The 12856-nt window shown below is 40.6% G+C and overlaps 1 protein-coding gene across 1 annotated transcript in view; it reads left to right on the top strand.

Moving 5' to 3' along the window:
• The window catches only part of Blnk (B cell linker), a 72396-nt gene extending 59858 nt beyond the window's left edge, over positions 1-12538 (top strand). The window contains exons 14-17 of the mRNA XM_028889403.2: positions 2112-2188; positions 3349-3432; positions 5020-5175; positions 12185-12538. Coding sequence (XP_028745236.1) covers positions 2112-2188; positions 3349-3432; positions 5020-5175; positions 12185-12304 — 437 coding nt within the window. The 3' untranslated portion in view covers positions 12305-12538. The remainder of the gene's footprint in view (positions 1-2111; positions 2189-3348; positions 3433-5019; positions 5176-12184) is intronic.
• The last annotated feature ends 318 nt before the right edge of the window (positions 12539-12856 follow it).

The raw sequence follows: 12856 nt of genomic DNA, 5'->3' as shown, positions 1-12856 counted from the left end.
AAAAAAAGGAAAGTGCTACTTGAAATTTGGGACATATTCCAAAACAATCAAGATTAACCATTCAAATAAACAGAATAATTGTCATTTACAAAAATACATTTGCATTTTTGCTACATAAGTTAATTTTTTTAGTTTTTAATTACTTTTTTAATTTCATTTAAAGAAAATGAAACTTTGCTAAGTAGTTTTTCTGTTCATTCTAAATTTGTCTATAGAAGTTTATTTTTCTGTTTAGAAAAGCTGAATTTAACCAGTTGTTTTCCAGCTCTAGTCCTTCTTTGCATTGTTACTGATCATCTCTCCACCACGTGCCAGCCACTGTTAGAGGGAAGACTAGGATGAACACTGGCCTTGTCCTAGTGGAAGTGACATTATTGCTGCAGGAGACACACGCAGTACGCAGTACAACAAGCAAGGAGACAAACAGTCTCACATTAGGCAACCTCAAAGCGCCCTGAAAGAAAACAGCTAGGTGGGGTGGGGTGGGCGGTAGAGACAGGTGGGGTCGGTAAGGGCTGTCATCTTAGATGGGGTGATCTGGGAATGGTTCTTCTGCGATGGGGTTCCCCAAGGTCCCGCCACAAAAAGTGGTGCAAAGACAAAACGTCGAAAACAGACGTCCCAGCACATGTTCACGATTCTAAAAGTGTCAGTCTTGGGTGCCCGCCTGACTGTGACCCTCAGAAACCAGCCAGCACAGTTTCTAGGCTCCCTGGGGAAGTCTGACCACCCTCTCAACTGTATTGCTGTATCTGGGAGTGTTCTCCCACCTGTCCTGAAGCCACCTCTGGTCCATTGTTCTCAAGAGCAGTGTGACTCTCAATGCTGCAGGCATAGAGTTGCTGCTTACGTCTTGATTGCTCAACCCTTGGAAGTCCAAGTTCCAGGAAGACAGAGCATTTTTCTGTTTTGTTCACCAATGTATATAAAATATACATATTTCCCAGTGCCTAGATCCACATCAGGTACACAAGAATGAAAGAGAGAGAGAAAGAAAGAGAGATGAAGGAAGAGAGGGTGGGAGGGAAGGAAGGAAGGAAGGAAGGAAGGAAGGAAGGAAGGAAGGAAGGAAGGCAACAAGCAGCTGAGTGTTTTCTGTTTCATGTGTTTCTATAGTCAGACTATAAACTTGAGGAAGTTTTTGTTTTAATTCAAGGATTCTCAAGCAATTTCACCTTGACACTATTTTTAATACTTTTAAAAATTGAAGACCTAAATAATTTTGGTTTAAACATTTCTTCCTACTGATAATACATTTATTATAAATTAAAGCTGTTGATGAAGGAATTTGGAGGAGATATGCCCAAAATACTTTATATGTGTTCATAAAAATGATCCTGCATAATAAAATAAAAATAATTAAATAAGTTAACAATGAAAGATAATACATTCAGCAACCAGACCATTTTTAAAGCTGTAGGTTAGAGCAGTAGATGTGTGGCTGACTACTCCCATGCTTTATGTGTTGTGTAAGTCTCAAAATGGAGCATGAAGAGAGTGCTTCTTATGATCAAAGCTTAAAAAACAAAAGCTGTTAAATAATCCATTTAAAAGTTACATGAAATCATTATACACTAACATAAATATTTATATGAAAACTATTCCAAGACGTGCGTGCGTGTGTGTGTGTGTGTGTGTGTGTGTGTGTGTTTGTGTGTGTGTGTGTATAGAGTTCACTGGATTACATTCTGCAAATCTTACTTCTGAGACAGGGTCTTACTGTGTAGCCCAGGCTGGCCTTAAACTTGTGATGCCCCTGCTTCAGTTTCCTAGTAGCTGGTATTACAGCCTAAATTACCAGGTCCGACTTGACAGAAATTTTAAGTGTCTAGAACCAAAAGTCAGTTGCTATACTTTTCTTGTTGAAAGACAAGAAGAAAACCTAGGTTTTTCAAAGATACGTATTTGCCAAAAAAAAAAGCAAAGACCTCTCAAAGGTCTGGAATGATCTTGGGGATTTCAAGGGGTCCTGAGGCCTCCTCTGAACAGCACTGTCCTAAGGACTTTTCAGTTCTGTGTGTGGCCCACAGTGCTAGCTCCGTAGTGAGGCACAGGCACTCTAACTGCACAGAAACCAGTAAAGATGAATGGAATCTTCAAATCTCTTTCAGGGTTTCCAGAAGGGGGAAGCCCAGCTGTAGATGGACCTTTACCTAGCTTTTCATCTAATTCCACTTTTGCAGACCAGGTATGGTGTGAGTTTGATGTTATCAGACTATTTCCAGTGAACTTTGGGTAAGGGCATGTCTTCAGAGAAGACAATTTAGAATAAGGCTCAACATGGAGTCTGGATTTTAATTAAGTTGGCCTGGTGGATACAGTATGTCCTGTTGTTTTCAGTGACTAAGAAATACCTGCCCCATTTCTTCTCACTTCTATTCCAGATACCCTGAAAGACAATTAGTGCTTCTTTTGAGGGAATGTGTTGTTTTTGTTGTTATTCCTCTCACATAGATTTTATTTAAACTTTATAATTTCCTCAGAATAGACCTGTGGAAGCTTATGATGTTATAGCCTATATAAAAAAGAACAGCATAAAAAGACAGAAAAGACCCTGTGCTCTTGAATAAGTCTCTCTGAGCTGATGCAAAAATGTGAAGATGATAAGCGAATAAATATCCTTATTTGTCAAAATCGAGTAAGATAATATTATTGAAACACTGGCGATTGGGAGCTGGGGAAATCGTTCAGTTGGTAAAGTGCTTGCCGCACAAACATGAGGATTTAAATTTTATCTCCAGAACCAACAAAGAGAACAGGAGAAAACAAAACGAAAAAGGGATGTGATGCTGTGTGGTTGTAAGCTCAGCACTGGAGAGACAGAAACAGAGATCCCTGGGGTGGGCTGGCCAGCTAGCCCAGCTTAATCTTTGAGCCCAGTGAGAGATGCTATCTCAAAAACCAAAGTAGACAGCTCCTAGGAGCAACATGAAATGTTGGTGTCTGGCACATGTGCACCCCTGCTTGTGCACATGTGTGTGCACGCACACACCCCTATACACATGTGAACACACTGAAATTACGAAGTATTCTATAAAGCATCAAGAATAAGAGCACAATGAGAAAAGAGTATATAATTCATTCAGGAGGAAAAATGGTTGAGGAACCTAGTGAGGTCCGTTTACGTTTTAGGACTCAATTTAGCAGCAAATGCCGAATGGGAATGAGGTAGCCATAGAAGCCTTGTGATTGACCAAAGGAAACACAAAAGTCATTTTAACAGTAGTGGTGAAGATGCAGATTATTGCTCCTGACTTGGTTTTGCAAAACCGGCCATTTAAGCACCTCACCTAAATTCTCACAGACTTTGAGGACCAACTCATGTTTCACAATGCCTCTGTCTCACAGGAGGCTGAACTTCACGGTAAGCCCTGGTATGCCGGCGCCTGTGACCGCAAATCCGCTGAAGAAGCCCTGCACAGATCCAACAAGGTTTGGGCATCAAAAAATCCCACACTATGGAGCGCATCATAAATCCCACTAAGTGATTGCAGAGGTCTAGGTGCAGGGGTGTAGGCGCAGGGCTACTTCCCTGTTCTTTCTCCCCTCTCAGGATTACCCACTTTGTTCTTCCAGATCCTTCCTATTTACCTTTAATCGCAAGGATCTGTGGGCCCCTCTGCCCCTCAAACTACAGAGAGAAGTGGGAGGCAGGGGAGGTTTGAGAAAGCCCTGATGCTGCAGGGGCGCCACCTTGGAGCTGGGGGCTGGCAGGGATAGGCTATGTTGAACCAACTCATGGGATCCAAGATCTGGATAAAGGCAGCAGAAACTACCTGGGAATATATTTTTGAGAGCTCAGCATGGGAGCCCGGATGGGACAATGCAAGACTCCCTCTGCTCTCCCATTTTTCAAAAGCCCGAATCCCGGTCAAAATGCCATCAATCAGTTGGTGAGGGTTCCTTTGCTCTGCCTAGATGGAAATTGTGGTAGAGCAGGAGAAGGCCTTCTAGGGCTGTCTCCAACGGGTTGAGGTTTTCCTCAGCTTTTGCTTCTTTCTTGTTCAGTCCACACTACTTAGGGAAAAATTACCACCTTTTTGGGTGCTGCACACCAGGGAAGGTGGCCCTGGAGAGAGACAGGGTCCAGGAGAGGGTGTGTTTTGGACCAGTCACAACCTGTTTGTATGGGCCAGCCACGGTTTGCCTTGATATCAGTCACAGTCACTGCGGCTCGCCATCGAGGCACTGGCTCTGTGAGCCCTGGGTGACTCCATGTTCTCTGGAGCCAGGACAGTCAGCTGCAGGCTGTTCAGAGATGTCTCAAGGCCTCCATGTCACTTCTCATTGGTCATCACTGTCTGGCCAACACTGCTGCACTCCATTTTAAATGGCTGTCTCCATGGCTTCGGGTCACACATTAAATCTCTATTGGAAGTCACTTAGTCCCGAGAGTTCTTGTAAATTATGTTTCTTTGTTTCTGAGATAGACTTTTCTTTTTTCAAATTCTTTCCTAAAGCTAATCACTGTTGCATTTCTTCATCCTGTCTTTTTGGTCAAGTTTTGCTCATAACTTTTCAAAATTTATGATTCTAAACTATCTTAATAAAATATTTAATACAAATTGGAATATTCTATTAAAGTTTTTCAATTTTCACGTAAATAAGTCTGTTGAGGTGAGCATTTTCTTTAGTTAACAGCTTGAATTCCCAGCTGCTGCTTTCTCCTCACAGTTCACACAGAACATGTTAGACTTTTACTTAAGGGAACAGGCAAACATGGCTCCTAGCTCAAGAGACTGTAGGTTTGGTCTTACTGTGTCCTTTTACATATTTCTCATTCCCGGTGAGCATAATACCTCAGGAAACACATTAAATTCTGGCATTGACTTCACCTAAGTTCATCTGCCTATACTGTTTTATGAACAGTATTCTTGAAAAATAATAAAAACAGATTTTAATCAGCAACAAAACATGGAGCTAAATAATTAATATTTGAAAATAATAAAATATTCTTCACATACTGATTTCTAGCTTCCAGAAATATAACTATCACTATACTTTACTTTTATTAAACAGGATGGATCATTTCTTATTCGGAAGAGCTCTGGCCATGATTCTAAGCAGCCATATACACTAGTTGCATTCTTTAACAAGCGAGTATATAATATTCCTGTACGGTTTATTGAAGCAACCAAACAATATGCTTTGGGAAAGAAGAAAAATGGGGAAGAGGTTAGTAATTATTCTTTCTCTACTTGTTTATGTATTTATGTATTTACTTATTTATTTTGAGGCAAAGTTGTAATAGGTAGCCTGGGTGGGCCTGAAACTCCCTACCCAAGCTGTCCTTGAACTCATAATGCTCCTGAGTATGGGATCCTGAGGACGGTACCACTATAGCTGGCTGGTAACTTCTCCTTAACTCAGCTCTACATCTATGTTTTGAACGCCGTGGCACCATGCTCAATTAGGTGCCAGAGATAAAGGAAAAGAATAGAAAAGTACTTGGTCTTACGGTTGTATATATGTCATAAGTAAAAAATAAAATAAAATGCAATGTTTTGAAATACTATATTATGTAGTAATGTAGTATATGATGCACACTGTGTAATGGTATATCCTATGTAGAAAAACAGTGTGGTATATATACTAGTACTTTTGTTTTATTTTGAGGTGGGGTGGGATTTGAGATGTTTCTCTGTAGCTTTGGAGCCTGTCCTGGAATTCACTCTGTAGACCAGGCTGGGCTCCAACTCACAGAGGTCTGCCTGTCTCTGCCTCCCAAGTGCTGGGATTAAAGGCATGCACCACCACTGCCCAGCCTTTTGTTTAATTTTTAAAATACATATGTCTGTGTGTACGGTGTGCATGTGTGTAGGGTGCACATGCACGTCCATGTACATGCATGTAGGAGCCCGAGGCTAATATTTGGGAGTCTTTCTTGATCACTCTCCACATTATTGTTTGAGGTAGGGTTTCTTGATTGAATATGGATACTCTAGCTAGCTGTTTGCTCCAGGGATCCCCTGGCTCTGTCTTCTGAGTACTAGAATTACAGGCAGGCCACTATCCTCATTTGGCATCTTATGGGCACTGGGAATCTGAACTCCATCTTTATGTTACACAGCAGGTGTTTTATCTACTGAGCCATCTCCTCATCCCCTTTCCACCTTATTAATAATAATTAATAAGGGCAATCTGATATAATTTATTAGTTCAAGGAAACTTACAAATGGAAGTTGAAATACCAAATTGAATTAAGGTTGTAATAATCAAGGTCTTAGACTAACTCTCCAAAATCAAAGCTTAGAAACCAGGGAAGGACTTGATTTGAAACATTAGACTATAATATTTGGGCCAAGATGAACTCATGTAATGAAAAAAATACTCACATAGACCTTAAATAACAAATAGAAATGTCTTTAATTAGGAGCAAAATGAAAGCTCAACATGTTTCTGTTTTCATGTTTTTTTTTTCCAATAAAGGAATCTTGGAGTAAGAGTTAGTATAACCCATTATCTTTGTCACTGTTCAGTCACGGTGAAAAGACACCATGACCAAGACAACTCTTACAAAGGAAAGCATTTAACTGGGGGCTTGCTTAAAGTTTCAAAGGTTTAGTCCATTATTATTTTGGTGGGGAGCATGGTGGCAACATGGAGCTGGAGAAGCAGCTGTATCTTGATCTGTAGGCAAAGAGAGCAACACTGAGCCTAGTGTGGGCTTTTGAATCCCTAAAACCAGTGACACAATTCCTCCCACAAGTTCCCACCTCCTAATCCTTCTCAAATAATGCTGCTCCCTTATGACTAAGTGTTCAAATGCATGGGCCTGTGGGCACTATTCAAGCCACCACATCTATGAATGGTCCAGAAAGGAATACATGTTCTCATCTTGAATGATGGATTGAAAGTTGAAGGAAAGAAAAGGAAAAAAAGGTGGAAAGAACAGTTTAAATAGAGAAAATAGCACAAGCCAGGTCCAAGTGAAGAATCACTTAAGAGTGAGCATGGGGGTACCTACCTGCAATGCCAACACTTGGGAGGCTGAGGTTAGAAGATTGTGAGTTCAAGTCCAGCCTGGGCTATAAAGTAAGGCCCTACCTCAATTTTGAAAATGGAAGAAGGGAAGTAGAAAGGAAGGAGAGATGGAAGGAGGGATGGAAGAAGGGAGGCAAGAAAAGAGAAGGAAGGAAGAAAAACAAACATTTTTTGAAGATACTTTTAGAAAGAGTCACTTCCTTTCCAAACCCAGCATTGTTTTGTTTTGTTTTAAATCATAATTGCTGATGCATCTGTCTTCTCCAATGATGAGGCCGGGACTATGTCTTGTTTGCTTTTGCCTTTACAGAATTGGAGTAAAATGGCTTACTTTAGTGGACACTAAATGAATGAGTTCAGTTGTTGGTTGAATGGTTGGTTATAGTTAAAATAACCAAATAGCCTTTGTGTTCTCTTTGTTTTGTTTTCTAAAAACTGTGGTTAAGACACACATTTCAAAACCCTATCACAGACCATCTTGATCATGTTTAGGTATGCAGGTTGACATGCAGCACCATTTTGCAACAGTACACAGCATTCAACTTCCCATCCCACCAACACTTGTAACTTAAATGGGTGCATCATGATACCTCATTCACGTTCCTCTGATGATTAGTGTTATTCAGCATCTTTTCATGTGTTTGTTGGCCACTTATCTATCACCAGTGCAGAACTATTTATTCAAGTCCTTTGTACGCCTTCCAATCAAGTATTGCAGTTTTTGCTGTTGTTGAGTTTGGGAATTTTTGTTTTGTTTGTTTTTGATTTTTTGAGATTCTCTATGTATCCCTGACTGCCCTGGAACTCCCTCTGTAGACCAGGCTGGCCTTGAATTCAGAGATCCTCTTGCCTCTGCTTCTCCAAATGCTGGAATTAAAAATGTGCACCATCACTGGCCAGCTCTGAGTTTGGGAATTTATGAAAATATTCTCCCTCCTTACCTGGGTTCCCTGTTAACTGTTGGTTTTGGTCTCTGATATGTTCCTATTGGCGCATCTTGGTTTTGGTGTCTGTATTCTTCATGTCACAATCAGGAAATTGTTGCCAAATCCAATGTCTTAACTTTTTCCTCATGTGTTTTCTTCTAGGGTTTTTATAGCTTGTGGCTTTAAATGAATTCTCAGACAATTAGAAAAGACAAACTCTTGAATCTGAGAACACGAATCAAGAACAGGATTGCACTGTCAATTAACCAAGTTCAATAACTGTTCTATTTCATTTTCTAGCCCTGTAGTTTCCAATTACACTTGTCTTCACAGCACCCTGTGCTGAACAGACAGAATGAATGTGTTGTGGCCTTTATCACAAGAGTTTCTCACTGGCAATGAAAGAGGGTTGGGTGGTTGAAGTAGTCAAGGCTTCCCTCCTGCTGGAAATGCTATCTTAAAAGCCCCTTTGAAAATGTCATTTCATCATAATCAGTGTTAGGAGATGGTGTCTATGCTGACAGGACAGACCCAAGAGTGGCTTCATTTCCAAGTCTCCTCAGGAGTGTAGCTCACTTACAAGAGGCAAGAAAATGGGGAGCTGAGAGCTGTCCTAACTCACAGGTCCTGAAAGTTTCTTACATAAACTTTGAACTCTCAGAGAGGCTATGGGCTTCCTTGATTTAAAAAGAGAAAAGAAAAATGCACCCTGGTCAACAAGAATTCTTCAGTTCCACTTGTCCTGACAGGCCAGCACCTTTACCCCAACCTCACATAACCAGACCCTGGACTAACGTGTGTAGGAGTGTGAAAATAGTGTCTGGCAATGCTGAAAATCAACTAAAAATCTTTAAATAATTTGTAAGAAAAATGTTTTCAATATACTGAACATAAAATGGGAAAATGAAACTTTGTGCTACTTAATATCAACTATGCATATACTTTAAAAATCGTTTCTCAACTTCTGTAGCTAGAGTTTTCCTGCCTTGCCCACAGTCAGGACAAATCTTTGTCACCCGCCAGTCCCACAGCTGCTCAGACCCAACCAAGTAAACACAGAGACTTATATTGCTTACAAACTGTATGGCCATGGCAGGCTTCTTGCTAACTGTTCTTATAGCTTAAATTAGTCCATTTCCATAAATCTATACCTTGCCACGTGGCTTGTGGCTTACCTGGGCATCTTCACATTCTGCTTGTCCTGGAAGTGGCTGGCAGTGACTCCTTCTGCCTTTCTGTTCTTTCTTTTCTCCTCTCTGTTAGTCCTGCCTATACTTCCTGCCTAGCCACTGGCCAATCAGTATTTTATTTATTGACCAATCAGAGCAACACATTTGCCATACAGAATATCCCACAGCAAACTTCTTTTTTTTTTTTTGCCTTTTCTCTCATATGTTACATCCTGACCCTTCCTCCACTCCTTCCAGTCTCTCCCCCCATTTCTCTGCTTCTATTTGTGTACAATATAACAGAGAAGGTCAATAAATAACTAGTTAATTAATTAACTTTTCATGCCGTTGTTATGGCTTGCACAGTATAGTAATCTCATAGCTGTAATGTCTGCTCTATTTTATTGTCCATGTGATGTTGGGTTACTGAACCAGCTATTTTCTGTACATATGTGGACATCTCAAATACACTGAATTAATATGAACATACATAAAGAGAACTGAGGGAAAGCAGCAACTAAATGACCACCAATTCATCTTTTATTTAAACCACAAATGTGCTTCAACTCCACTGTCTATCTCAATTTCAACTCAATTCAAATCCTCTTGTTTCCTCTCTTTCTTTCTTTCTTTCTTTCTTTCTTTCTTTCTTTCTTTCTTTCTTTCTTTCTTTCTTTCCTTCTTTCCTTCTTTCTTTCTTTCTTTCTTTCCTTCTTTCTTTCTCCCTTTCTTCCTTCCTTTCTCTCTTTCTTTCTTTCTTTTTTTAATGTGCCTTGGTGTTTTGCCATGGGTGTCAGGCAGGTCCCCTGGAACTGGAGTTACAGACAGTTGTGAGCTGCCATGTGGATGCTGGGAATTGAACCTGGGTCCTCTGGAAGAGGTGCTCTTAATGGCCAAGCCATCTCTCCAGACCTCTTCTGTGTTTCTTAAGTTCAGAACACACATTTTTTTAAACTTGGAATTCAGCATCAGAGAACTTGTTTTTGCTCATCTCCTAGCCCTTTCATTTTCACGTCTCTGACTGTATTTGGCTTGACAACATTCTGTGCCTTCTCCTCACCCCCGCCCCCAAATGAATATACCATGGCATTTCTCACAGAGGAATGCCACTGGCAATTGCAAAAGCCTTGAGTGGCTGCAGAGAAGGAGGGCCTGAAAGTGAAAGCCTTTCAAAGTCCCTACCACTTACCTCTCCTCCACAGTCTAACATTCAGAAGGCCGGCCATCTAAAACACAACTGTATTTGGTTTGAGAAGTTGTTCAGTATTATGAATATATTTTTACTCAATATGTAGTTCTTGGAAGTCATCCAAACAATCAATAAATCTTTTAAATTGCTTGGTACCAGATGGCTATCTGTACTGAAGAGGTTAAGGGACACAATAGTCAACGGGTGCCAATTCCATAAACCATAGAACTGTTGCAGACCAGTTACTTTAAAAATGATAGATGTGGGCTGGAGCGATGGCTCAGAGGTTAAGAACACTGGCTGCTCTTCCAGAGGCCCTGAGTTCAATTCCCAGCAACAACAGCATGGTGGCTCACAACCATCTATAATGAAATCTGGCGCCCTCTGCTGGCATGTAGGCATACATGCAGACAGAACACTGTATACATAATAAATAAATAAATAAATCTTTTTTTATTGATAAATGTACTTATTTGATGACTGTGAACTTTTGTATACTTAATCCATCTTATTTCATGGTCTGTGTTATATTTATTTAATATTTCATTTAAAACTTTGATTGTTTTTCAAAACAAACTTTCTGACATCCTTAAATCAAGACATATAGACACGGGTGATTCAAATACAGAAGGATTAATGTGTATGGTGAGAGTCTAGCATGGAACTTGTTGTTGCTCTGTCAGTAAGTGCGCTCCAGTTTACAAGCAGTCAAGTGTAGATAGAAAGAAGAGGGTTCATAAAGCTCCCCTTTCTCTTTCAAACAAAAAAAAAAAACAAAAAAAAAAAACAAAGTATAAAGCTAGCTAGGAAATCAGTTTTCCTGGTACTGAATCCTAAGAGTAACTTACTAAAAGTACCTATCATAACCAACTTCTAAAGGTTAAAAGGTTTATATCAGCTCATTTTGAAGGTCTTAGTCCATAGTAGATTGGCCTTGCTGTGTTGGATGCCAGGGTGAGTCAGTCCATCATGGCAGAGTGAAATCGCTCACAAGAAGAAGGAAGGACCAGGGTCCCACAATGTCCTCAAGGGCGCATCCAGAGTGAAGTAAAGGCTTCCAATGAGACCTGCTTCTTAAAGGCTCCACTAACTTAACAGTAATGGCACTGTGGGAACCTTGCCTTTAGCACAGCGGTTCTCAACCTGTGGGTCGTGACCCTTTGGGGGATGAAGGACATTTTCACAGGGGTTTCGTATCAGATATCATGCATGTTAGATTTTGACATTACAGTTCATAACAGCAAAATTACAGTTATGAAGTAGCAATACAAATAATTTCATAGTTGGGGGTCACCACAATGTGAGGAACTATATTAAAAGGTTGCAGCATTAGGAAGGTTGAGACATGAGCTAGGACATGGACCTTCAGGAGATTGTCAAGACTTGTGCAACGTTACAGATAATTTGTGTTTTGTGAGGGATGTAGGGAAGTCTATCACATAGCATTTTCATGTTTGACAATAAGAAACCATTTTTAATTAATTAATTAACTAATTAATTATTTTCCAGACAGGGTTTCTTTGTGGCTATTCTGGAATTCACTCTGTAGACCAGGCTGGCCTGACCTCAGGGACCACCTTGTCTGTGCCTCCAAAGGCGTACGACCACACCCAACTCGGAATCAAATATTTTAAATCATTTAGCAAAACCTTTTAAAAACATTACATCCTAATCGGTGAGGTAACTTGTCAAAGCAGGTATTCTAATTGAAGCTGTCCATGTGGCTTTGGTCTACTAAACACAGAGTCTATCACCCTGCAGGCTTCAGTCTTTGTTAAACTAGATGGACACTTCTGGGCAGAAGATCGGCTGAGACCCAGTAACCGAGAACAGCTTGAGAAACCGAGGCGATGAGAGGTATAGAGCATGGCGGTAGCATTAACAGCCACTAATTCACCTGTGTTTTGCTTCCCTAGTACTTTGGAAGTGTTGTGGACATCATCAAGAACCACCAGCACAACCCCCTGGTTCTTATTGACAGTCATAATAACACCAAGGATTCCACGAGACTGAAATATGCTGTGAAGGTTTCCTAAAGAAACAGACATCAGTACCACTGCGCCAGACATTCCCCCATTTCTCCTTTCGAGAAATCTTCTGGATATGAATCATCAGCAACAAAGGGGAAGGTGAACAAAGCCGCGAAGGGGGTAAAAGTCACTCCTTCATAGGATGCTCACATCTAGTGCCTGACCTGATGAAGTAATAGCTGGGGAGGTCCAGTTATTATTGCTATACTAATGTTCTCCAAATAAATGTATTTAAAAGAACCAGGTGTAACGCATTTTCAGTCATGTAAGAAAACAACACTGTATTTTCAAACTGAGAAAACTGTGCTCTGGGATACGACAAAGCTGCTGGGAATTTGGGCCCTTACGTAATCTCTGCGCCTGAGTATAGCCAGGCTGTCTACTACAGATGCTTGACAGTTATGTCTTAGTTAAGCTGGTTTTTGTTTTGTTTTTTTCTTTTTGAGACAGGGTCTCACTATGTAGCTCTGGCTATCCTGGAACTCTCTCTGTAGACCAGGCTGGCCTCGAACACACAGAGATCCACCTGACTCTGACTTTCAAGTGCTGGGATTAGAG

This window comes from Peromyscus leucopus, chromosome 1 (genome assembly GCF_004664715.2).
Source record: "Peromyscus leucopus breed LL Stock chromosome 1, UCI_PerLeu_2.1, whole genome shotgun sequence".
NCBI classification, from domain to species: domain Eukaryota; kingdom Metazoa; phylum Chordata; class Mammalia; order Rodentia; family Cricetidae; genus Peromyscus; species Peromyscus leucopus.
The sequence above is the reverse complement of the archived record's forward strand: the minus strand, read 5'-3'. Positions and strand labels throughout refer to the sequence as shown.